The 25,580-nt window shown below is 42.9% G+C and overlaps 1 protein-coding gene across 2 annotated transcripts in view; it reads left to right on the top strand.

The window, feature by feature from the left end:
• The first annotated feature begins 312 nt into the window (after window positions 1-312).
• The window catches only part of LOC139393134 (insulin receptor substrate 1), a 54,012-nt gene continuing 28,744 nt past the window's right edge, over window positions 313-25,580 (top strand). The window contains exon 1 of one of the 2 annotated variants that reach the window (XM_071141501.1): window positions 313-4,151. In XM_071141501.1, coding sequence (XP_070997602.1) covers window positions 938-4,151 — 3,214 coding nt within the window. In that variant the 5' untranslated portion in view covers window positions 313-937. The remainder of the gene's footprint in view (window positions 4,152-25,580) is intronic. The other variant, XM_071141500.1, reaches the window with a different exon arrangement.

Genomic DNA, 25,580 nt, shown 5'->3' with positions numbered 1-25,580 from the left:
GTATCTTCTTAAAATGTCATTTTTAAACCTAACCGTAACCAAACTGTTAACCTTGAATAAATACGTTGTCTTTTTAATCATGAACTTCTACGATATAGGCAATTTTTATTTAGTGGTTTTTTTAAGCGCAATTTCGTCACGCTAACGGATTGATATAAACTCTGGCCAATCAGATTCTTTACAACGAGCCTATTATGGCAAGGGATAGGCTGACGCGGTTTATTGTGCCAAGGTAGGCTGTATCCCTTGTTTAAACTGTCCACGCATCGAATCGTCACGTGGGCATCTCCTTGAGCGCAAACTGTAATCGATAGGGATTGTAGCGTACTCACACAAACACTGAGCCTTGTTTTGGTTTACAGTTACTGGATTTATTAACAAAGTGGAGAAGAGAACTTTGCATCCACTTTACATTCATCGGCTTCGTATCACATTGGACTCTAACATATTTTGAAAAGGAAATAGAATGCACTGATGCATGTTTTATTTTTATGGGTTGCACTTTTGCAAGCAGGGCTATCGACGGGACAAGCCTGCCTTGGTGGTTACCGAGCATGCGAAATGGGGTCATATGCTGACGGGGCTTGTTTTGAACTCCGGACTGAAGTGAGTTTTCCCATATTTTGGTAGGCAACTTTTTGTCATCATAATGAAAGGACAAATTCGTAAAGAGTATATTATTTTACGTTCTTAGGGAGAAAATGTAGCATACTGCTTAGAAATTCCACTGCAGCACCAACAGTTTGACAGCACTTATTGGTTTAGCGCCGTTAGTTTAGCTAATTGAGACGTATGCCATAGCATATTCATAGTTAAGATCCACACTAACACGTTTTCAATGGCTATATTAGGATCTAAATACCCTAATCTTTTTTGCTTTTTTATTTCAGTAAGAACAGTTGTATTTTTAAATACAAGTACTATTTAAAATCCCAAAATGGCTAGCCCAACTACAGAGCAGCAGGCTTGTTTTTCAGATGTAAGAAAGGTGGGTTATTTAAGGAAACCTAAAAGCATGCACAAGAGGTTTTTTGTCCTGCGGGCTGCTAGTGCTGCAGGACCCTCCAGGTTGGAGTACTACGAAAATGAAAAAAAATGGAGACACAAGTCCGGGGTGCCTAAAAGGTCAATCCTGCTGGAGAGCTGCTTCAACATAAATAAAAGGACAGATTCCAAAAACAAATACCTGGTGGCTCTTTACACCAAGGATGAGTATTTCTCTATTGCAGCGGACAGCGAGCAGGAACAAGACAGGTGGCACCAAGCGCTAGTGGACCTACACAACAAAGGTAAAGTTCATGATGATGCTGCTGTTGGTGGCAGTGGGATGGCAGAGGAGAATTATGGAGAAGAAACCATGCCAGGACCTGCCTTTAAAGAAGTCTGGCAGGTTATTTTGAAACCAAAGGGCTTGGGACACACCAAAAATTTTATTGGGATTTACAGATTGTGCCTAACAAATAAAACCATCAGCTTTGTGAAATTGAACTCGGACGCAGCGGCGGTCGTGCTGCAATTAATGAATATACGGAGATGCGGTCATTCAGAGAATTTCTTTTTCATTGAAGTGGGAAGATCCGCAGTCACAGGACCGGGGGAATTTTGGATGCAAGTGGACGACTCTGTTGTTGCTCAAAATATGCATGAAACCATCCTGGAGGCAATGAAAGCGATGAGTGAGGAATTTCGTCCCCGGAGCAAAAGCCATTCCTTGTCAAACTGCTCCAACCCAATCTCTGTGCCTTTGAGAAGGCATCACCACAACAACCTGCCACCTAGCCAAGTGGGACTGGGAAGGAGGTCCCGGACTGAGAGTGTGACGGCCACCTCGCCTGCTGGCCCGGGAAAGCACAGTCATTCATTCAGAGTGAGGGCCTCTAGTGATGGGGAAGGAACCATGTCCAGACCTGCCTCAGTGGATGGGAGCCCCTGTGCTGCCAGGACACAATCTCACAGACACAAAGGGGCCTCCCGCCTCCACCCTCCCCTCAACCACAGCAGGTCTATCCCCATGCCCTCTTCGTGCTGCTCCCCCTCAGCAATCAGCCCAGTTAGCCTGTCCTCCAGCAGTACGAGCGGGCACGGCTCCACTTCAGACTGTCTCTACCCCTGCCGCTCCAGTGCCTCCATATCTGGCTCTCCTATTGACGGGGGATTCATTTCCTCTGATGAGTATGGATCCAGCCCCTGTGACTTCAGGAGCTCCTTCCGCAGTGTCACACCTGACTCCTTGGGTCACACACCGCCCACCAGGGAGGAAGAACTCAACAACTACATCTGCATGGCAAAGCCTGCAACTCTTCTGAGGGGCCACTGTGGCTGCAGCCCCCACCCCCATGGTACGCCATCCCACCTGGACGAGCCTGAACTGGAGAAGTGCTTCAGGAAACGGACACACTCCTTGAGCACATCTCCCCTGACAGTGTGCCACCAGAAGACCCCCTCTCAGTCCTCCACAGTATCGCTGGAGGAGTACACAGTAATGCAGCCTGCATACTTGTCATGCAGCCGAGCATCCAGCTACAGGCACTCTGCCTTCATGCCCACACACTCATTCCCAGAGGAGGGCATAGACATCCCCTTAGAGGGCAACAGGGTGAGCCAAAAAGATGATGGCTACATGCCCATGACCCCAGGTGTGACACCTGCCACAGGTAAAAGTGCCGACTACATGCCCATGAGCCCCAAAAGTGTGTCGGTGACACAGCAGATTAACTCCCACCAGCACCCCAAAATGGACTCCAATGGGTACATGATGATGTCACCCAGCGGGAGCTGCTCACCAGACACCATAAACTACGGTCAAATCTGGACCAATGGGGTCAACGCTAAGCTGTCTGTCGAGAGCACAGAGGAGAAATTGTTGTCGCGTGGGGATTACATGAACATGTCACCGGCGAGCTGCTCCATGACTAGCACGCCGCCAGACTGCTACATCAACCTGGTAGAGGGTCCACCCAAGTCCATATACGCCTACTTTTCCTTGCCTCACTCTTTTGAATACAGCCACAGGAAGCTGGACCAGAACCCCCGGCACCTTTCGCTCAGCTCTGGACACCTGGCCTTCGGGGACTCTTTAGCTTCCTCCACGGGCAGCGACAGTCTGATGGGACAGGGCTACAGTATTCAGCCCGTGGTCAAGCCCAAGAGAGCTGACGTGGACAGCAGGCTGGCCAGGCCCACGCACCTCTCTCTGGAGGGCAACAAAGCCAGCACCCTGCCTCGCACCCATGAGTGCCCCTTCCCTACAGATCCCAAGAGCCCCGTGGAGTATGTCAACATAGAGTTCAACGACAAGGCCTTCTCAGCCGGCTTGGCCACTCACTTCTCCCCTGTGTTCCCAGGGAGTGGCCCAGAGAGGCCAGCAGAGATTTCCTCAGACTACATGAACATGCACCTGGGTGCTCAGGGCAGGGGCATTCCCAACTGGGAAGCCAAACCCCTAGCCTCCTGCACAGATGGCTATGCTATAGTGGCACCTGTGGCTCCCTCCTCTGTAATCCCCTGTGAGAACCTCTGTAGACGGGACTACAGCAGCACACAGACGGACTACTCTGACACACAGATGATTCTGAACGCTCCGATGTCGACCATTGATGTCACCCCCTTCTCTGTGTCCCCTCCAAGCCAGGACCTGTCTGTGCTGGGTGCGGGTCCCAGTGCCGTGCCCTTAGGACTAATGGGCCCTCTCTCTGGGCTGAGTGCTTTCACCAGGGTTAACACCAGTTTCATCTGGAACCAGGGAGCTAAATTGATCCGTGCCGACCAGCAGGGTCGGCGCCGGCACAGCTCCGAGACCTTCTCCTCCACAGGAGTCCCGGTCAGCGCCGCCTCGCCCTCCGTGGAGGAAGTGAAACGTCACAGCTCCGCCTCTTTCGAGAATGTGTGGCTGAAGCCGGGAGAATCTCCATTATTTGCCAACGGGAGGAGAGAAAGCCCATTGGGGCCCAGCTCTAACGGACAGAACCAGAACAGGCTGAACTACATCGACCTGGACCTGGCTCAGGACCAGAACCTCCCAGAGTGGAGTTCCCTCCCGGCCAGAGCCAGGGACACGCAAGGTGGGAGTGCCCCAGAGGACCTGCGTTCCTATGCCAGCATTAGTTTTCAGAAAGCAGACGAGTCGAGGATGAACCCCGCTCACAGAGAAGGTAAGACTGTCCGCTCCCCGTAGCATCTTTTCCTAACAATTCTGTTTTTGTGTGTGTGTGCGTTGCATGTCTGTGGGTGGAGTCAGAGTTTGTGTGTTAGCCCTCAGAAATGTTGATTCTATTTGTGCATGAAAATACTTGTGGTATTCGTGTTTCGTCATTGTGCATACCACCATTCAGATTACTGTATGGATGAAACATGAAGTCCCAAGTTTATAAGCATGCACATTGAAAGCAGAGAACATACTGTACTCAGTCAGTCCCAGACCTGGGTGATTCCCTTAAGCTAGCCCACTCATGAGAGTGGAGCCAGAATTAGTTTATTTTGCAATGTAATACATTACTACATGAGCTTGACTTTCTACTGAGCTCCAATCAGTTTAGCACAGTTTCATATAGATAAACTTAGTATTCATCCATTTACATTTTTTTTGTCTTGATTAAGTAGCCTAAAGTCTGAATTCTCCTTCCTCTTTCCATATAGCTCAAAGTCTTTCCACTTTTTTGTTGTTCATGCTATAGGCTACATTTTGAAGCTGGTGGTTTAGATTTTTACCTAATGCCATTAAGGAGTAGCTAAGTTTTGATGTTTCATTAAGTAACATGCAATTGGCTGGATCAAAGATCTTAATGTTCGAGCACTCCACACTCGGTCTCACTCCAACATAATTCTCTCAGGATGACACAAATGGAATAGGAGATGGATGAGAGGCCTCTTTGTTCTCTCTGACTGGAGTGTATTCTCAGGGCACCAGTAAATATTTATCTTTTTCCAGAAAAAAGCTGCTCTTTTACAGATCGTCCAACTATAAATGTCTTTTGTGAATTACATTAGCCTTTTTTCTGGTGGTGGGCCTACCTTGTATGCCGACATGGGTTGTTGATGGCCATTTCCATTAAAAGTACCCATGAGCACCAACATGTGAAGTTCATAGGAGCACCTCAAATTTGGTGTTTTTTTTTTTGGTTTGTAATTCAGGCATGTCAATTTTTTTCCCAACCATTTTTCATCCTTAAATTAGGAATAAGTGAAGGCTTTGATTTCTGGTCAAACATGGAAAACGGCTCTTGGAAAACGGCTCTTAGAAAACATCTACCAGAATAAGTCTTAAAAGGTATTAGGAATACATCAACACACAATATTGTTGCAGTTAAGACCCATGCCAACTAATATCAACACTTTTGAGAATTGATTTTCCTTCTGTAAGTTTAGGAAATATTGCCGTTCTTTTACAAAACCCCCACATCTTTAAGATAGTTTCACATTTCTCTCCCTCCCTTCCACTGGCATACTGTTGAGTTCAGCTTATAATTGTGATAACTCTGGACAACCCCTCCAGTCTTTCTCCCTGTCACTCTCTCTTTCGCTCTCCTCTCCAGTAATGTCACCTTTTACTGACACCTATCCATGAGCCCCCTCTGTTTCCATTTACTGTAACCAGCGTCCTCAACCGACACTGTACGTCCATGGACATTGAAAAGTAGCTGAAATTTAGAAGTTTGTTTCACAAGTTTGGACAGCAAACTGAGACACCCTTGGAGAGTGAGGTCACAGCCAGGGGATCATCCATGATTGACGGCTACCCTGGAGCAATTGGGGTTAATTGCCTTGCTCAAAGGCAGAACGACAGATTTATACATTTTTGTCTCTGGGATTCGATCCAGCAACATTTCAGTTACTGGCCCATCGATCCTAGCCGCCAGGCTACCTGCTGCCCCGGTACTGTGCTGTGCTCTACTGAGTCCAAACTTGTGAAACATAGACACCTATTATTAATTCAGATTTGGTCTGTCCGTACCAACCAAATTTGGTCTTGTTTGGGGGGGAACCTCATTATAATAAAAGCCGATGTGTAGAATAATACCCAAACACACAAACGTGGATATTGCATTTTTCTACCTTTTTGTGTAACTGTTCAGGATACATCACAATGAATACATGACATATCCATAATTATGCATTTCTGTATAGTACAGAACAGTGGCCCATGATGTCATTCAGTTATTGTCAGGTGTTAATCCATTTCACTTACTGTAGTTCAATAATTAAAATATATTTTTTTCAAACTCAAGGTGTCACATCATAGCTGACGCCCCATTATTTCAGCATACATATTTTAATCTTAATTTAGGCTATATGTTTAAGATTTTAAAATATATTTTTTTACCGTAATTGTTACGTAATCTGCACTGTTCAAGTATACGGAATAAAAATACTCGCAACATGCAACAATTTCAAATAATATACTACCAAGCTACAGTTCATATAAGTAAATCAGTCAATTGAAATACATTCATTAGGCAGTAATCTATGGATTTCACATGACTGGCAATACAGTCATGCATCTGTGGTCAGATATGAGAAAAACTGTCAGTATCTGGCGTGACCAGTATTTTCCTCAGGCAACATGACACCTCTCCTTTGCATGGAGTTGATCAGGCTGTTGATTGTGGCTTGTGGAATGTTGTCCCACTCCTCTTCAATGGCTGTGCGAAGTTGCTGGATATTGGCTGGAACTGAAACACCCTGTCGTACACGTCGGCAAACTGCTCGCCCACACATCTGCGGTTGTGAGGACGTTTGGACCTACGGTCAAATTTTCTAAAATGACGGAGGTGGCTTATGGTAGAGAAATTAACATTCAATTGTATGGAAACAGCTCAGGTGGACATTCCTGCAGCCAGCATGCCAATTGCATGCTCCCTCAACTTGAGACATCTGCAGCATTGTGTTGTGACAAAATTGCACATTGTCGAGTGGCCTTGTATTGTCCCCAGCACAAGGTGCACCTGTGTAAGGGATCGTGCTGTTTAATCAGCTTCTTTATATGTCACTCCTGTCAGGTGAATGTATTATCTTGGCAAAGGAGAAATGTTCACTAACAGATGTAAACAAATGTGTGCACAGAATTTGAGAGACATTTCTGGCATCTTTTTATTTCAGCTCATGAAACATGGGACCAACACTTTACATTGTGTTTTATTTTTGTTCAATGTAAGTGTGTTTTTGTCAAATGTTCTGTGGAAATTGTTGAAAGTAGACCCTGTGCAATCAATGGTTTTAGTTTGGCATTTTAAGGTGAAAAATCTTGAGTTTGAGTCATTCTGTTACCATGGAGTTGCCCTATTTTTTTGTGTGTACCAGTACTTACAGAGCATTCAAAGTATTCAGACCCCTTTTAGTTTTTCCAATTGTTTTGCATTCTATTCTAAAATGGATATAAATATTCACACACTATCCCATAATGACAAAGCAAAAACTGGTTTTCAGAAATGTTTTACACATTAAAAAAATTAAATATATGGAAATGTGACATTTTACATAAGTATTCAGACCCTTTATTCAGTACAGTGTTGAATCACCTCTGGCAGCGATTACAGCCTTGAGTTTTCTTGGGTATGTAGCTACAAGCTTGGCACACCTGTATTTGGGGAGTTCCTTCTATTCTTCTCTGCAGATCCTCTCAAGCTCTGTCAGGTTGGATGGGAGTGTCGCTGCACAGCTATTTTCAGGTCCTTCCAGAGATGCTCGATCGGGTTCCAGTCCGGATTCTAGCTGGGCCACTCAAGGACATTCAGAGACTTGTCCTGAAGCCACTCTTGCGTTGTCTTGGCTGTGTGCTTAGGGTCATTGTCCTGGTGGAAAGTGAACCTTCGCCCCAGTCTGAGGTTCTGGGTGCTCTGGAGCAGGTTTTCATCAATGATCTCTCTGCACTTTGCTCCATTCATCTTTGCCACGATCCTGACTGGTCTCCTAGTCCCTGTCGCTGCGAAAATCCCGACAGCATGATACTGCCACCGCTATGCTTCACCATAGGGATGGTATTGGCCAGGTGATGAGGTGCCTGGTTTCCTCCAGACGTGACGCTTGGCATTCAGACCGAAGAGTTTAATCTTGGTTTTATTAGACCAGATCATTTTGTTTCTCATGGTCCGAGTCCTTTAGGTGCCTTTTGGCAAACTCCAAGCGGCCTGTCATGTACCTTTTTAACTGAGGAGTGGCTTCCGTCTGGCCCCTCTACCATAAAGGGCTGATTGGTGGAGTGCTGCAGAGATGGGAGAACCTTCCAGAAGGAAAACCGTCTCCACAGAGGACCGCTAGTGCTCTGTCAGCGTGACCAACAGGTTCTGGACCAAGTCCTTCTTCTCGATTGCTCATTTTGGACGGGCGGCCAGCTCTGGGAAGAGTCTTGGTGGTTCCAAACTTCTTTTATTTAAGAATGATGGAGGCCACTGTGTTCTTGGGGACCTTCAATGCTGCAGACATTTTTTTGATCTGTGCCTCGACACAATTTTGTCTCGGAGCTCTACAGACAATTCCTTTGACCTCATGGCTTGGTTTTTACTGACATGCACTGTCAACGAGAGAACCAATGGAAACAAGAAAAGAGTACCAATTGTATCCATTTTAGAAAAGGCTAATATGTAACAATGTGCAAAAAGTCAAGGGGTCTGAATAATTTCCAAATAGGGGGGGTGTCCAGTATTGCAGAGAAGATGGAATGAGAGGAGAATAATTTTTTTCTAGACCGCGGAGGAACATTTTATAATTTTAAGTGCTGTGAAATACCAGCCATTCACAGTGCTGGATAAAGAGATACTGTTATGTAGGGGTTGCTTGGTGTGGTTTTATGTGCGTGCGTGTGCATATGGGTTGTGTAGACTGGGGTGCAGAATTGTGTAACTCTTCTCCTCTGCTTATTTTCACCTTCAGGAAGCCCCCCCCCCTCCCCCCCTCTGCTGGATTGGTGGGTAGAAAGTGTGTTTAACATGTCAAAGATTAAAACAATGTCTTGGGTATATTCTAGAGGTCGACCGATTTATTGATCAATTCAAAGATGGCGTAGCAGTGCAGACGTTGTTTGTCGTTCTCCCGTGTAAAATTTTGTATTTTTTGTATAGATTTCTCTTTTTCCATTAAAAAAAATTAAATATACCTTCCGGCAACCCGCCTCACCCAATGTGATACGGATCTGCTATTTTTGACCTTGTAGCCAGAACCTCCATCAGAAGCTAACCAGCTAATTAGCTACTAACTATTTAGTCATTGTTAGCCACTGCTAGCGGCCTTTAGCTTTAGCATAGACACCAGCCACTTTTAGCCTGGATAATACTTGCCAGTCTGCATATCGGACTGTTTTTCTCCACTACAACACCAGATTCCTGCCGTATGCCCTGGACCATAACTCCAGATCATCGCAGCTAGCTAGCTGCCACCAAGTGGCCCAGCCCCGAAGGTAGCCTTGAGCCAGGCCCATCTCCCGGCCTGCTCAGTGGACCCTATGTCTCCCACTTGTTAGCGTAGTAACGACTAGCTAGCGGATTCCCGGTTTCATCTATTGCTGTTCACTGGACTAGAGGTCGACCGATTATTATTTTTTTAACGCCGATACCGATTATTGGAGGACCAAAAGAAACCGATACCGATTTATTCGGACAATTAAAAAAAATATATGTATTTGTAATAATGACAATTACAACAATACTGAAAGAACACTTATTTTAACTTAATATAATACATCAATAAAATCAATTTAGCCCCAAATAAATAATGAAACCTGTTCAATTTGGTTTAAATAATGCAAAAACAAAGTGTTGAAGAAGAAAGTAAAAGTGCAATATGTGCCATGTAAGAAAGCTAACGTTTAAATTCCTTGCTCAGAACATGAGAACATATGAAAGCTGGTGGTTCCTTTTAACATGAGTCTTCAATATTCCCAGGTAAGAAGTTTTAGGTTGTATTTGTTGTTGGAATTATAGGACTATTTCTCTCTATACGATTTGTATTTCATATACCTTTAACTATTGGATGTTCTTATAGGCACTTTAGTATTGCCAGTGTAACAGTATAGCTTCTGTCCCTCTCCTCACCCCTACCTGGGCTCGAACCAGGAACACATCGACAACAGCCACCCTCGAAGCAGCGTTAACCATGCAGAGCAAGGGGAACAACCACTCCAAGTCTCAGAGCGAGTGACGTTTGAAACGCTATTAGCGCACACCCCACTAACTAGCTAGCCATTTCACATCGGTTACACCAGCCTAATCTCGGGAGTTGATAGGCTTGAAGTCATAAACATTTCAATGCTTGAAGCACAGCGAAGAGCTGATGGCAAAACGCACGAAAGTGCTGTTTGAATGAATGCCTACGAGCCTGCTGGTGCCTACCACCGCTCAGTCAGACTGATCTATCAAATCAGACTTAATTATAACATAATAACACACAGAAATACGAGCCTTAGGTCAATAATATGTTCGAATCCGGAAACTATAATCTCGAAAACGAGACATTTATTATTTCAGTGAAATACAATCCGTTCCGTATTTTATCTAACGGCATCCCTAAGTCCAAATATTCCTGTTATATTGCACAAACTTCAATGTTATGTCATAATTATGTAAAATTGTGGCAAATTAGGCGGCACAAACTGTTGCATATACACTGACTCTGCTGGCAATGAACGCAAGAGTAGTGACACAATTTCACCTGGTTAATATTGCCTTCTAACCTGGATTTATTTTATCTAAATATGCATTTTTAAAAATATATACTTCTGTGTATTGATTTTAAGAAATGCATTGATGTTTATGGTTAGGTACAGTCGTGCAACGATTGTGCTTTTTTTGCAAATGCGCTTTTGTTAAATCATCTCTCGTTTGTTTAAGTTTGCTGTCTTTGTTAGGAAGAAATAGTCTTCACAGTTCGCAACGAGTCATGTCAGCAGGCAATATTAACTAAATATGCAGGTTTAAAAATATATACTTGTGTATTGATTTTAAGAAAGGCATTCATGTTTATGATTAGGTACACATTGGAGCAACGACAGTCCTTTTTCGCGAATACACACCGCATCGTTTATATGCAATGCAGGACACGCTAGATAACTACACATGGTTGATGATATTACTAGTTTAACTAGTGATAATGATTGATTGCTTGTTTTTATAAGATAAGTTTTTAATGCTAGCTAGCAACTTACCTCGGCTTCTGACTGCATTCACGTAACAGGCAGTCTCCTCGTGGAGTGCAATGTAATCAAGTGGTTAGAGCGTTGGACTAGTTAACTGTAAGGTTGCAAGATTGAATCCCCGAGCTGACAAGGTAAAAATCTGTCATTCTGCCCCTGAACAAGGCAGTTATCCCACCATTCCTAGGCCGTCATTGAAAATAAGAATGTGTTCTTAACTGACTTGCCTAGTTAAATAAAGGTGTCAAAGAAAAAAAATCGGCCAAATCGGTGTCCAAAAATACCGATTTCCGATTGTTATGCTAATTAATTAATAGCTAATTAATCGGCCATTCTGATTAATCGGTCGACCTTTACACTGGACCCTATAATCACTTGGCTACATAGCTGATGCCTGCTGGACTATTCATTAATCACGGTCCACCATTTTGTTTATTTTGTTCATCTGTCGGTCGCAGCCTCGAACTCAGGCCCTGTCATTTCGGAAAAGCTGACCACGACTCCATTTTGTTGATCCCTGCCTACAGACAGAAACTAAAACAAGAGGCTCCCACGCTGAGGTCTGTCCAACGCTGGTCCGACCAAGCTGACTCCACACTCCAAGACTGCTTCCATCACGTGGACTGGGACATGTTTCGTATTGCGTCAGACAACAACATTGACGAATACGCTGATTCGGTGTGCGAGTTCATTAGAACGTGCGTTGAAGATGTCGTTCCCATAGCAACGATTAAAACATTCCCTAACCAGAAACCGTGGATTGATGGCAGCATTCGTGTGAAACTGAAAGCGCGAACCACTGCTTTTAATCAGGGCAAGGTGTCTGGTAACATGACCGAATACAAACAGTGCAGCTATTCCCTCCGCAAGGCTATCAAACAAGCTAAGCGTCAGTACAGAGACAAAGTAGAATCTCAATTCAACGGCTCAGACACAAGAGGCATGTGGCAGGGTCTACAGTCAATCACGGACTACAGGAAGAAATCCAGCCCAGTCACGGACCAGGATGTCCTGCTCCCAGGCAGACTAAATAACTTTTTTGCCCGCTTTGAGGACAATACAGTGCCACTGACACGGCCTGCAACGAAAACTTGCGGTCTCTCCTACACTGCAGCCGAGGTGAGTAAGACATTTAAACGTGTTAACCCTCGCAAGGCTGCAGGCCCAGACGACATCCCCAGCCGCGCCCTCAGAGCATGCGCAGACCAGCTGGCCGGTGTGTTTACGGACATATTCAATCAATCCCTATACCAGTCTGCTGTTCCCACATGCTTCAAGAGGGCCACCATTGTTCCTGTTCCCAAGAAAGCTAAGGTAACTGAGCTAAACGACTACCGCCCCGTAGCACTCACTTCCGTCATCATGAAGTGCTTTGAGAGACTAGTCAAGGACCATATCACCTCCACCCTACCTGACACCCTAGACCCACTCCAATTTGCTTACCGCCCAAATAGGTCCACAGACGATGCAATCTCAACCACACTGCACACTGCCCTAACCCATCTGGACAAGAGGAATACCTATGTGAGAATGCTGTTCATTGACTACAGCTCGGCATTCAACACCATAGTACCCTCCAAGCTCGTCATCAAGCTCGAGACCCTAGGTCTCGACCCCGCCCTGTGCAACTGGGTACTGGACTTCCTGACGGGCCGCCCCCAGGTGGTGAGGGTAGGCAACAACATCTCCTCCCCGCTGATCCTCAACACTGGGGCCCCACAAGGGTGCGTTCTGAGCCCTCTCCTGTACTCCCTGTTCACCCACGACTGCGTGGCCACGCACGCCTCCAACTCAATCATCAAGTTTGCGGACGACACAACAGTGGTAGGCTTGATTACCAACAACGACGAGACGGCCTACAGGGAGGAGGTGAGGGCCCTCGGAGTGTGGTGTCAGGAAAATAACCTCACACTCAACGTCAACAAATCTAAGGAGATGATTGTGGACTTCAGGAAACAGCAGAGGGAACACCCCCCTATCCACATCGATGGAACAGTAGTGGAGAGGGTAGCAAGTTTTAAGTTCCTCGGCATATACATCACAGACAAACTGAATTGGTCCACTCACACAGACAGCATTGTGAAGAAGGCGCAGCAGCGCCTCTTCAACCTCAGGAGGCTGAAGAAATTCGGCTTGTCACCAAAAGCACTCACAAACTTCTACAGATGCACAATCGAGAGCATCCTGGCGGGCTGTATCACCGCCTGGTACGGCAACTGCTCCGCCCTCAACCGTAAGGCTCTCCAGAGGGTAGTGAGGTCTGCACAACGCATCACCGGGGGCAAACTACCTGCCCTCCAGGACACCTACACCACCCGATGTCACAGGAAGGCCATAAAGATCATCAAGGACATCAACCACCCGAGCCACTGCCTGTTCACCCCGCTATCATCCAGAAGGCGAGGTCAGTACAGGTGCATCAAAGCTGGGACCGAGAGACTGAAAAACAGCTTCTATCTCAAGGCTATCAGACTGTTAAACAGCCACCACTAACATTGAGTGGCTGCTGCCAACACACTGACACTGACTCAACTCCAGCCACTTTAATAATGGGAATTGATGGGAAATGATATAAATATATCACTAGCCACTTTAAACAATGCTACCTTATATAATGTTACTTACCCTACATTATTCATCTCATAGGCATACGTATATACTGTACTCTATATCATCGACTGTATCCTTATGTAATACATGTATCACTAGCCACTTTAACTATGCCACTTTGTTTACATACTCATCTCATATGTATATACTGTACTCGATACAATCTACTGTATCTGCCTATGCTGCTCTGTACCATCACTCATTCATATATCCTTATGTACATATTCTTTATCCCCTCACACTGTGTACAAGACAGTAGTTTTGGAATTGTTAGTTAGATTACTTGTTGGTTATTACTGCATTGTCGGAACTAGAAGCACAAGCATTTCGCTACACTCGCATTAACATCTGCTAACCATGTGTATGTGACAAATAAAATTTGATTTGATTTGATTTTACCTGTTGTTCTCTTAGCTGATTAGCTGTTGGCTTACCTGTTGTTGTCTTTGCTAACTGTCCCAATCATCACCTGTGATTATTTTATGCCTCGCTTTATGTCTCTCTCTGTCAATATGCCTTGTATACTGTTGTTTAGAATTGGTATCATTGTTTTAGTTCACTGCGTAGCCCCTAGTCCATATCATCATGCCTCAGATACATCTTTTGTCCCACCTCCCACACATGCTGTGACCTCACCCAGCACTACTAGTGCGTCCAGAGATGCAACCTCTCTTATTGACACTCAATGCCTAGGTTGACCTCCATTGTACCCACACCCTACCATACCCCTGAATCTCTGAATCTATTCTACCACGCCCAGAAATCTGCTCCAATGCACTAGGCAACCAGTTTTTCTGGCTTTTAGCCATACCCTCATCCTACTCCTCCTCTGTTTTTCGGGAGATGTGGAGGTTAACCCAGGCCCTGCCTGTCCCCAGGCACTCTCATTTGTTGACTTGTGTAACCGTAAAAGCCTTGGTTTCATTGCATGTTAACATCAGAAGCCTCTTCCCGAAGTTTGTTTTAGTCACTGCTTTAGCACACTCCGCCAATCCTGATGTCCTTGCGGTTTCTGAATCCTGGCTTAGGAAGGCCACCAAAAATTCTGAGATTTCCATCCCCAACTACAACATTTTCCATCAAGTTAGAACTTCCAAAGGGGAAGGAGTTGCAATCTACTGCAGAGAGAGCCTGCAACGTTCTCATACTTTCCAGGTCTATGCCCAAACAGTTCGAGCTTCTAATTTAAAAAATGAATCTCTCCAGAAATACATCTCTCACTGTTGCCGTCTGTTATAGACCCCCCTCAGCTCCCAGCTGTGCCCTGGACCCCATTTGTGAATTGATTGCCCCCCATCTATCTTCAGAGTTCATTCTGTTAGGTGACCTAAACTGAGATATGCTTAACCTGTTTGGGGTAGGGGGCAGCATTTTCACTTTTGGATAAATAGCGTGCCCAAACTGAACTGCCTCCTACTCTGTCCCAGATCCTAATATGTGCATATTATTATTAGTATTGGATAGAAAACACTCTGAAGTTTCTAAAACTGTTTGAATCATGTCTGTGAGTATAACATAACTTATTTAGCAGGCGAAACCCAGAGGACAAACCATTCAGATATATTTATTTGAGGTCACTCTCTTTTCAATAGGGTTTTCATGGGGAATCCAGAATCCTTATCGACTTTCCTGCAGTTCCTACCGCTTCCACTGGATGTCCCCAGTTTGTAGAAAAGATGCATCAGTTTGTTTTGCTCCTGTATTGAACACAGATCATCCCGTATTCAATTTGATAGATTTTATATGTTTAGAAATACCTAAAGTTGTATTACAAAAGTAGTTTGAAATGTTTTGGCAAAGTTTACAGGTAACTTTTGAGATATTTTGTTGAGGTGGAAGCTGTGTTTTTCTGGATCAAACGCTCCAAATAAATGGACATTTTTGGATATATATCGACGGAATTAATCAAACAAAATGACAATTTGTGATGTTTATGGGACATATAGGAGTGCCAACAAAAGAAGCTCATCAAAGGTAAGGCATGATTTATATTTTATTTCTGCGTTTTGTGTCGCGCCTGCAGAGTTGAAATATGCTACTCTCTCATTGTTTACTGTTGTGCTATCATCAGATAATAGCATCTTATGCTTTTGCCGAAAAGCCTTTTTGAAATCTGACATGTTGGCTGGATTCACAACGAGTGTAGCTTTAATTTCCTATCTTGCATGTGTAATTTAATGAAAGTGTAATTTTTATAGAAATGTATTTGAATTTGGCGCTTTGCATTTTCCCTGGCTATTGGCCATGCGTCCCGCCTACCCCAGAGAGGTTTACACCCGGGCAGTCCTACAATCTAAGCTAGATGCCCTCAATCTCACACAAATGATCAAGAAACACACCAGGTGCAACCCTAAATCCGTAAACATGGTTACCTTAAATAGATATTATCCTGACCAACTTGCCCTCCAAATACACCTCTGCTGTTTTCAATCAGAATCTCAGCGATCATTGCCTGTGTCCGCTATGGGTCTGCGGTCAAACGACCACCCCTCATCACTGTCAAACACTCCCTAAAACACTTCTGCGAGCATGCCTGGCCCAGGTATCCTGGAAGGATATTGACCTCATTCTGTCAGTAGAGGATGCCTGGTCGTTCTTTAAAAGTAATTTCCTCACCATTTAACCTCTCTGGGATATGTGGGACGCCCAGGTAAAATGCAGAGCGCCAAATTCAAATAAATTACTATAAAAATCTAACTTTCATTAAATCACACATGCAAGATAGCAAATTAAAGCTACACTCGTTGTGAATCCAGCCAACATGTCAGATTTCAAAAAGGCTTTTCGGCGAAAGCAAACAATGCTATTATCTGAGGATAGCACCATAGGAAACAAAGAGAGAAAGCATATTTCAAACCTGCAGGTGCAACACAAAACGCTGAAATAAAAATATAATTCATGCCTTACCTTTGACGAGCTTCTTTTGTTGGCACTCCAATATGTACCATAAACATAACAAATAAATCCACCCCCACAGTGCTCTTCTCCTTTCCTGCCTGCGTGACAGATAACGATGCTGGTCGCTGTGTACCTGTTTGTCACGTGCCGCCCTTTTAGTGTGTCATATGGGATTAGCAGGCCATGGGCTTGGGTACAAGGGATCACAAGGTGCCGAGCCAAGATTGGCAGAGCTGGAGCAGGGGAAAAGGCTTTAGTTTAATGTGTGTTAGGGTTGGGCGATGTCCACCTTTGTCCCATCATGTTTATGTACCCCCAATGTATATTTATATTTTTTATATGCAAAAGTAGAAAAAGACGTGGAGTGATTGGCACAGTCAACAAGCCTCATTGGCTGTGTGATGGGTGAATCATCATAGGCTGTAGGATCTAGCAACTTTGCTGTCCTCAGAATTTGATAATTATAAACTTATTCACATTTTTGCTTATCCTCTCTTATTAGGCCTAAGATACTGTGCGTTGAAGGTAGGTTGCACATTGCTAGAATAATATTGAAAAAGGCCTAGGCCAACTGGGCTACTTACTGTTTTCTTTCATAAGGTTTCCTCAGCTGTAACCCAATTTTTCTTAGACTTCTCAGTCGACTTTTACATCTTGGTAGTGTTAACTCGATTGCATGTCTTGTGGCCTGAAATTTAAATTTTTCATTCAAAATAAAGTTGTGATTGAGAATAGCATAGGTTAAGATTTACTTAATTGGCCCATTTAAAAGCAGCAACATTAGGACATTAAACACTATCGTTTTTTGGGGGGGGTAGTATACTGTTAATTTGTCTTAATGCTTTTATAATATTTCATTTAGTAGGTTTACTAAGGATTAGTATGATTAGGATTTTAGCATTTTGGTTCATAACTTTTTTTCCCACCTATGAACAGTTATTAACCAAAAGGTTAAAAGCCTAATCCTTCTAAATGAAATATCATAAATGCATTAAGACAAATTAACAGAATCTCCCAAACATTTTTATGAAGTGTTTAATGTTGTTTCTTTATGTAAATCGTAGTCTATGCAATTCTCAATCCCAACTTTATTTTGAATGACAAATTATATTTCAGGCCACAAGACAGGCATTCAAGTAATTTCTGTCATAATGCTTTGCTCAACTGTAAGGTTTGTTCAAATTTAGAATAAAATCTTTCTATCTTGCTATTGTTTGTTCAATCTCATTATTACCTTAGGCCTTCTGAGACTCTTTCAATATAACAAATTGAAGTAGGCTATAAGAATATAGGCAATTTCTTCGGAATGTCACCCATGCACTGCCTGACTAATTTCTCCGCTTTACTGCGCGAGGCCAGTCAGTTGAAATAGGTTAGGTATCGTCTGTCATATCACAATATCGTCTATAGTATCAACTAACCCTAGTGTGTCTTCTCCTAGCACCCCCCCCCCCACAGACCACGTATTTTTAAAATTTTATTTTTACCTTTATTTAACTAAGCAAGTCAGTTTACAAATTATTATTTTCTATGATGGCCTAGGTACAGTGGGTTAACTGCCTCATAATTGTACCCCTCTCATATTTGGGTCATGTTTTGGGGGGTTATCCCACTGTGCTACCTCCCCCCAATGCTAGCCAGGAGTATAGCTTTGCCTGCTGCTGAATATCTGTAGGTTTGGGCAAGGGGCTTTTTGTGTTTCCCAACATGGAGGAAAAGGAGGATTGTTTAGCTATAGGAGGGAGGGAGGGATTGTGTAAACATGAGGAAGAGGGTGTAGTTGTGTAATGGTAGAGTGGAGGGAGAACATTGGAGGGGGATGGGGCACTTTGAAGGGGATGCTGGAATGTGTGTAATCGTGTCTATATGAGAAGCTTGCCACTGCGCCGGGTTAGTCCTACTAGTCCTACTAACTTGAGTGTAGAAAGGCTTCTTTTATGTGCTGGCACAAAGCATTGATAATAAAGGGCTTTTCCCGAAGACTTCAAGACCGCTGGTTGGATATCCTTGTTTCAAATTGAACAAATCATGATCTATTGTTTTACATAGGGCGGCCCCAGCCTTTCTGCTTCCTCCAGCCAGCTAGCCCTTCCGGGTTAAGAAACACAGTAGCTATGTAGCACAACACTTTGAACATCGTTTGATGCTAACTAAAATGTAAAACATAAAACTAAAAAAGTTTACATAATGAATAGGGAGCATTAATCCTCACACATTTTCTAAATTAAGCTAGGCGTATGTTGCACGTCACCACTGTGTATAGAGTGCATGCCTTATCATGTGTAAGCATGTCTGCCTGTGTGTTTCTCTTCACAGTCCCCGCTGTTCTATAAGGTGTATTTTCATGTTTTTAAATCTGATTCAACTGCTTGCATCAGTTACCTGATGTGGAGTAAAGTTCCATGTAGCCATGGCTTTACGTAGTACTGTGTGCCTCCCATAGTCTGTTCTTGACTTGGGGATTGTGAAGAGACCTCTGGCATGTCTTGTGAGCTGTGTGCTAATATTTTAAACTGACATCTTGGTGCATACAGCATATCAACACTTCTTACAAAAACCAGTAGTGATGAAGTCGATCTCTCTTCCACTTTGAGCCATGAGAGACCAACATGCATACTATTAATATTAGCTCTTTGTGTACGTCCAAGGGCCAGCCGTGCTGCCCTGTTCTGAGCCATTTGCAATTTTTCCAAGTCCCTTTTTGTGGCACCTGCCCACACGACTAGTCCAGGTGCGACAAAACTACGGCCTGTAGGACCTGCCCTGTTGATAGTGCTGTTAAGAAGGTAGAGCAGTGCTTTATTATGGACATACAACAGTAGCTAAGATGGGGAGAAGTATCAGTATTTTTTTTGACCATGACAGTTTACAATCCAGGGTTACTCCAAGCAGTTTAGTCACCTCAACTTGCTCAATTTTCACATGTATTTATTACAAGATTTAGTTGAGGTTTAGGGTTTACTGAATGATTTGTCCCAAATGCAATGCTTTTAGTTTTCAAAATATTTAGGACTAACTTATTCCTTGCAATCCACTGTGATTGCAAGAAATAATAACTCTAAGTGTTGCAGTCATTTCAGTCGCTGTAGGAGCTGACATGTATAGTGTTGAGTCATCCACATACATACACGCTGGCCTGTCGCAGCCAGCCGCGACCCGGAGACCCATGGGGCGGTGCACAATTGGCCAAGTGTCGTCCGGGTTAGGGGAGGGTTTGGCCGGCAGGGATGTCCTTGCCCCATCGCACACTAGCGACTCCCGTGGTGGGCCGGGCGCAGTGCACGCCGACACGGTTGCCAGGTGCACAATGTTTCCTCCGGCACATTGGTGCGGCTGTCTCCCGGGTTAAGTGGGTTGTGTTTCGGAGAACACATGGCTCTCGACCTTTGCTTCTCCCGAGTCCGTATTGGAGTTGCAGCAATGAGACAAGACTGTAACTATCAATTGGATACCACACAAAAGGGGTAATAATAAAAAAGCTTCAAAAAATACATACACACTGGCTTTACTCAAAGCCAGTGGCATGTCATTAGTAAAGATGGGGAAAAACGTTGTGGGCCTGGACAGCTGCCCTGGGGAATTCCTGATTCTACTTGGATTATGTTGGAGAGGCTTCTATTAAAGAACACCCTCTGTGTTCTGTTAGACAGGTAAATCTTTTCCACATTATAGCAGAGGCTGTAAAGCCATAACACAAGTTCTTCCAGCAGCAGACTATGATTGATAATGTCAAAAGCCGCACTGAAGTCTAAGAAAACAACCCCCACAATCTTTTATCAATTTCTCTCAGCCAATCATCAGTAATTTGTGTAAGTGCTGTGCTTGTCGAATGTCCTTCCCTATAAGCATGCTGAAAGTCTGTTGTCAATTTGTTTACTGTAATTGGATCTGGCCAAACACAATTTTTTTCAGTAAGGGTTGGTAACAGGCTGGTCAGCTATTTGAGCCAGTAAAGGGGTCTTTACTATTCTTTGGTAGCGGAATGACTTTTGCTTCCCTCCAAGCCTGGGGGCACACACTTTGTAGTAGGCTTAAATTTAAAAAAATGGCAAATAGTGACAATGTCGTCCACTATTATCCTCAGTAATTTTCCATCCAAGTTGTCAGACCCCGGTGGCTTGTCATTGTTGATAGACAACAGTATCTTTTTCACCTCTTCCACACTCACTTTATGGAATTCAAAAATTACAATGCTTCTCTTTTCATAATTTGGTGATATATACTTAGATGTGTAGTGTCAGCGTTTGTTGCTGGCATGTCATGCCTAAATTTGTCACGTTCAGACCTTAGTTCCTTTGTTTTGTGTTTGTTTATATGGTCAGGGCGTGAGTTGGGGTGGGCAGTCTGTTTGTTTTTTCTATGTTCTGTTTCTGTGTTCGGCCTAGTATGGTTCTCAATCAGAGGCAGGTGTTGTTAGTTGTCTCTGATTGAGAATCATACTTAGGTAGTCTGGGTTTCAGTTGTGAGTGTTTGTCTTCCGTGTCAGTGTTTGTCGCCACACGGGACTGTTTCGTTTTTTCACGTTTATTATTTTGTTCCAGTGTTCAGTTGTGTTTTTTGAATAAATCAATATGGACACTTACCACGCTGCATTTTGTCCGATTCTCGCTACTCCTCCTCAGATGAGGAGGATGAGATCCCTTACAAAATTTGCTAATCTTGCCAATGGAAAAAAATCATTAAAGTAGTTTGCAAAATCAGTTGGTTTTGTGATTAACGAGCCATCTGATTCAATGAATGATGGAGCGGAGTTGGCTATTTTTTTTGTAGTTTAAGGTGCTCCAAAGCTTTTTACTATCATTCGTTGTCATTTATCTATGTTTCATAGTGTAGTTTAATTTTTTTCAATTTAGTCACATGATTTCTTAATTTGCAATACGTTTGCCAATCGGTTGTGCAGCTAGACTTATTTGCCATTCCTTTTGCCTCATACCTCTCAACCGTACCATTTAAAAAAAAATTCCTTATCAATCCATGGGGATTTAAAAAAAAAAATATACTGTCATTTTCTTAATGGGGGCATGCTTATTAGTAACTGTAGTAAGACATTTCATAAGTGTGTCAAGTACAGCGTCTGTTTGCTCCTCATTACACACCACAGACCAACACACATTCTTTACATCAACAACATAGGAATCACTACAAAACTTATTGTATGACCTCTTTTACACTATTAGCTGCTGCCCTTTAGAACCACTGTGATTATTATTTGACCCTGCTGGTGAATGTTTGAACATCTTGGCCATGTACCGTTATAATTTCAACCCGGCACAGCCAGAAGTGGACTGGCCACCCCTCAGCCTGGTTCCTCTCTAGGTTTCTTACTAGGTTCCTGCCTTTCTAGGGAGTTTTTCCACGCCACCGTGCTTCTACATCTTCATTGCTGTGTTGTTTGGGGTTTTAGGCTGGATTTCTGTATCGTACTTTGTGACATTGGCTGATGTAAAAAGGACTTTATAAATACATTTGATTGATTAGGCCCAGCCTTTGGAACTTTGTTTTTCCAATATATGGTTACTATGTTATGATCACTACATCCGATGGATCTGGAAACTGCTTTCAAGCTAATTTCTGCAGCATTAGTAAAGGTGTGCTCAATACATATTGTTTTCATTCCTGTGCTGTTTGTTGAATGATAACCTGAAGCAGGTTTCAGGCGCTAGTTACAGTTTGAAGCTTTTTCTTGAGTGGGCAGCTTGATAAAAGCCAGTCATCATTTAAATCATCCAGAAAATATACCTCTTATTGGTCACATACACGTGTTTAACAGATGTTATTGCGGGTGTAGCGAAATGGTTGTGCTTCTTGCTCCGACCGTGCAGCAATATCTAACATAATATCTAATAGTTTCACGACATATTCCCAAAATACACATAAATCTAGGTAAGGAATATATATATACTACTGTTCAAAAGTTTGTCACTTAGAAATGTTTCTGAAAGAAAAGCACTTTTTTTGTCTACTACAATAACATGAAATTGAGTATCAGCAACCATCTCACCTGTGTTCCATTGGCACGTTGTGTTAGCTAATCCAAGTTTATCATTTTAAAAGGCTAATTGATCATTAGAAAACCCTTTTGGAATTATGTTAGCACAGCTGAAAACTGTTGTCCTGATTTCACGAAGCAATAAAACTGGCCTTCTTTAGACAAGTTCAGTATCTGGAGCATCAGCATTTGTGGTTTTGATTACAGACTCAAAATGGCTAGAAACAAAGACCTTTCTTCTGAAACTCGTCAGTCTATTCTTGTTCTGAGAAAGGAAGAAATTATGCAAGAAATGTGAGAAATTACCAAGAAACGGAAGATCTGGTACAACGCTGTCTGTTCAGCATGTACAGTGCCTTGCGAAAGTATTCGGCCCCCTTGAACTTTGCGACCTTTTGCCACATTTCAGGCTTCAAACATAAAGATATAAAACTGTATTTTTTTGTGAAGAAAAACAACAAGTGGGACACAATCATGAAGTGGAACGACATTTATTGGATATTTCAAACTTTTTTAACAAATCAAAAACTGAAAAATTGGGCGTGCAAAATTATTCAGCCCCCTTAAGTTAATACTTTGTAGCGCCACCTTTTGCTGCGATTACAGCTGTAAGTCGCTTGGGGTATGTCTCTATCAGTTTTGCACATCGAGAGACTAAAATTTTTTCCCATTCCTCCTTGCAAAACAGCTCGAGCTCGGTGAGGTTGGATGGAGAGCATTTGTGAACAGCAGTTTTCAGTTCTTTCCACAGATTCTCGATTGGATTCAGGTCTGGACTTTGACTTGGCCATTCTAACACCTGGATATGTTTATTTTTGAACCATTCCATTGTAGATTTTGCTTTATGTTTTGGATCATTGTCTTGTTGGAAGACAAATCTCCGTCCCAGTCTCAGGTCTTTTGCAGACTCCATCAGGTTTTCTTCCAGAATGGTCCTGTATTTGGCTCCATCCATCTTCCCATCAATTTTAACCATCTTCCCTGTCCCTGCTGAAGAAAAGCAGGCCCAAACCATGATGCTGCCACCACCATGTTTGACAGTGGGGATGGTGTGTTCAGCTGTGTTGCTTTTACGCCAAACATAACGTTTTGCATTGTTGCCAAAAAGTTCAATTTTGGTTTCATCTGACCAGAGCACCTTCTTCCACATGTTTGGTGTGTCTCCCAGGTGGCTTGTGGCAAACTTTAAAAAACACTTTTTATGGATATCTTTAAGAAATGGCTTTCTTCTTGCCAGTCTTCCATAATCTTCCAGATTTGTGCAATATACGACTGATTGTTGTCCTATGGACAGAGTCTCCCACCTCAGCTGTAGATCTCTGCAGTTCACCCAGAGTGATCATGGGCCTCTTGGCTGCATCTCTGATCAGTCTTCTCCTTGTATGAGCTGAAAGTTTAGAGGGACGGCCAGGTCTTGGTAGATTTGCAGAGGTCTGATACTCCTTCCATTTCAATATTATCGCTTGCACAGTGCTCCTTGGGATGTTTAAAGCTTGGGAAATCTTTTTGTATCCAAATCCGGCTTTAAACTTCTTCACAACAGTATCTCGGACCTGCCTGTTCCTTGTTCTTCATGATGCTCTCTGCGCTTTTAACGGACCTCTGAGACTATCACAGTGCAGGTGCATTTATACGGAGACTTGATTACACACAGGTGGATTGTATTTATCATCATTAGTCATTTAGGTCAACATTGGATCATTCAGAGATCCTCACTGAACTTCTGGAGAGAGTTTGCTGCACTGAAAGTAAAGGGGCTGAATAATTTTGCACGCCCAATTTTTCAGTTTTTGATTTGTTAAAAAAGTTTGAAATATCCAATAAATGTCGTTCCACTTCATGATTGTGTCCCACTTGTTGTTGATTCTTCACAAAAAAATACAGTTTTATATCTTTATGTTTGAAGCCTGAAATGTGGCAAAAGGTCGCAAAGTTCAAGGTGGCCGAATACTTTCGCAAGGCACTGTAAATGTTAACAATTACTATTGCTACCTCTGTATTTTCTAAGTGAGTTTCAAAGATTGTCAGAATATGAATGTCATCTGTTACTAGCAAATTATTGATTTCATAAACCTTGTTCCTTATGCATCATATGTTAATGTGGGCTATTTTGAGCACTTCTAGGCTGCGTGTTTATTTTTATTGCTTTACTGGGTAGCTTAGCAGAAGTACATATGCTCATGTTATTTATGTTTGTGCAGGGCTCAGTGCTAACATGTTGAATCTAAATAGTTGTGCCACATACTTTGACTTTTTACACTCTATGAAAAGTAATCTGACCGTAGGTTTTGAAGTGTGTTAAACCTATTTAGCCTTTACGGTTATAATCTAGTCTCTTCAGTCCCTGCTCAAACATTTTGGAAGGTAGCCTACATTTACATGAACACTGTATTGTTATGAATCCAGTTGTAGTCATGATAGTAACATGTAAATGGTTGATATATACAGTATGCACTTTGTGTCTTAACATGGATCTACAGTTTCTAGATGATAAGCCAGAGAGAGATCCATGGGTAAGCCTACACAAAATGTGACCTGTTTCAGGAAACTAGGCGTATGTCGCAGGTCACTACTTCACAGGAGAGCCGTTTGAAAGTAAACTTTAAAAACAAATCTAAATGCTTTTTTTGACAAATACCTTCTCGCACGTTAACGTTCACGTGCCTTAATATTAAACTTGTATGCCATCTGTAAATACAAATAAAGTTGTTAAATTTAAGAGCCGAGTTGGTTTAGCCAAAGAAAAAAAATAAAGATTATTGCAATGATTGGCTAGGTACACTTCAACTATGACAGACAAAATGAGAAAAAAATTTCCAGAAAATCACATTGTAGTATTTTTAATGAATGTATTTGCAAATTATGGTGGAAAATAAGTATTTGGTCAATAACAAAAGTGTATCTCAATACTTTGTCATTGCCAACAAAGGGTATATAACAGAGGTCAAATGTTTTCTGTAAGTC

This window comes from Oncorhynchus clarkii, chromosome 33, assembly GCF_045791955.1.
Source record: "Oncorhynchus clarkii lewisi isolate Uvic-CL-2024 chromosome 33, UVic_Ocla_1.0, whole genome shotgun sequence".
Taxonomy (NCBI): domain Eukaryota; kingdom Metazoa; phylum Chordata; class Actinopteri; order Salmoniformes; family Salmonidae; genus Oncorhynchus; species Oncorhynchus clarkii.
The sequence above is the reverse complement of the archived record's forward strand: the minus strand, read 5'-3'. Positions and strand labels throughout refer to the sequence as shown.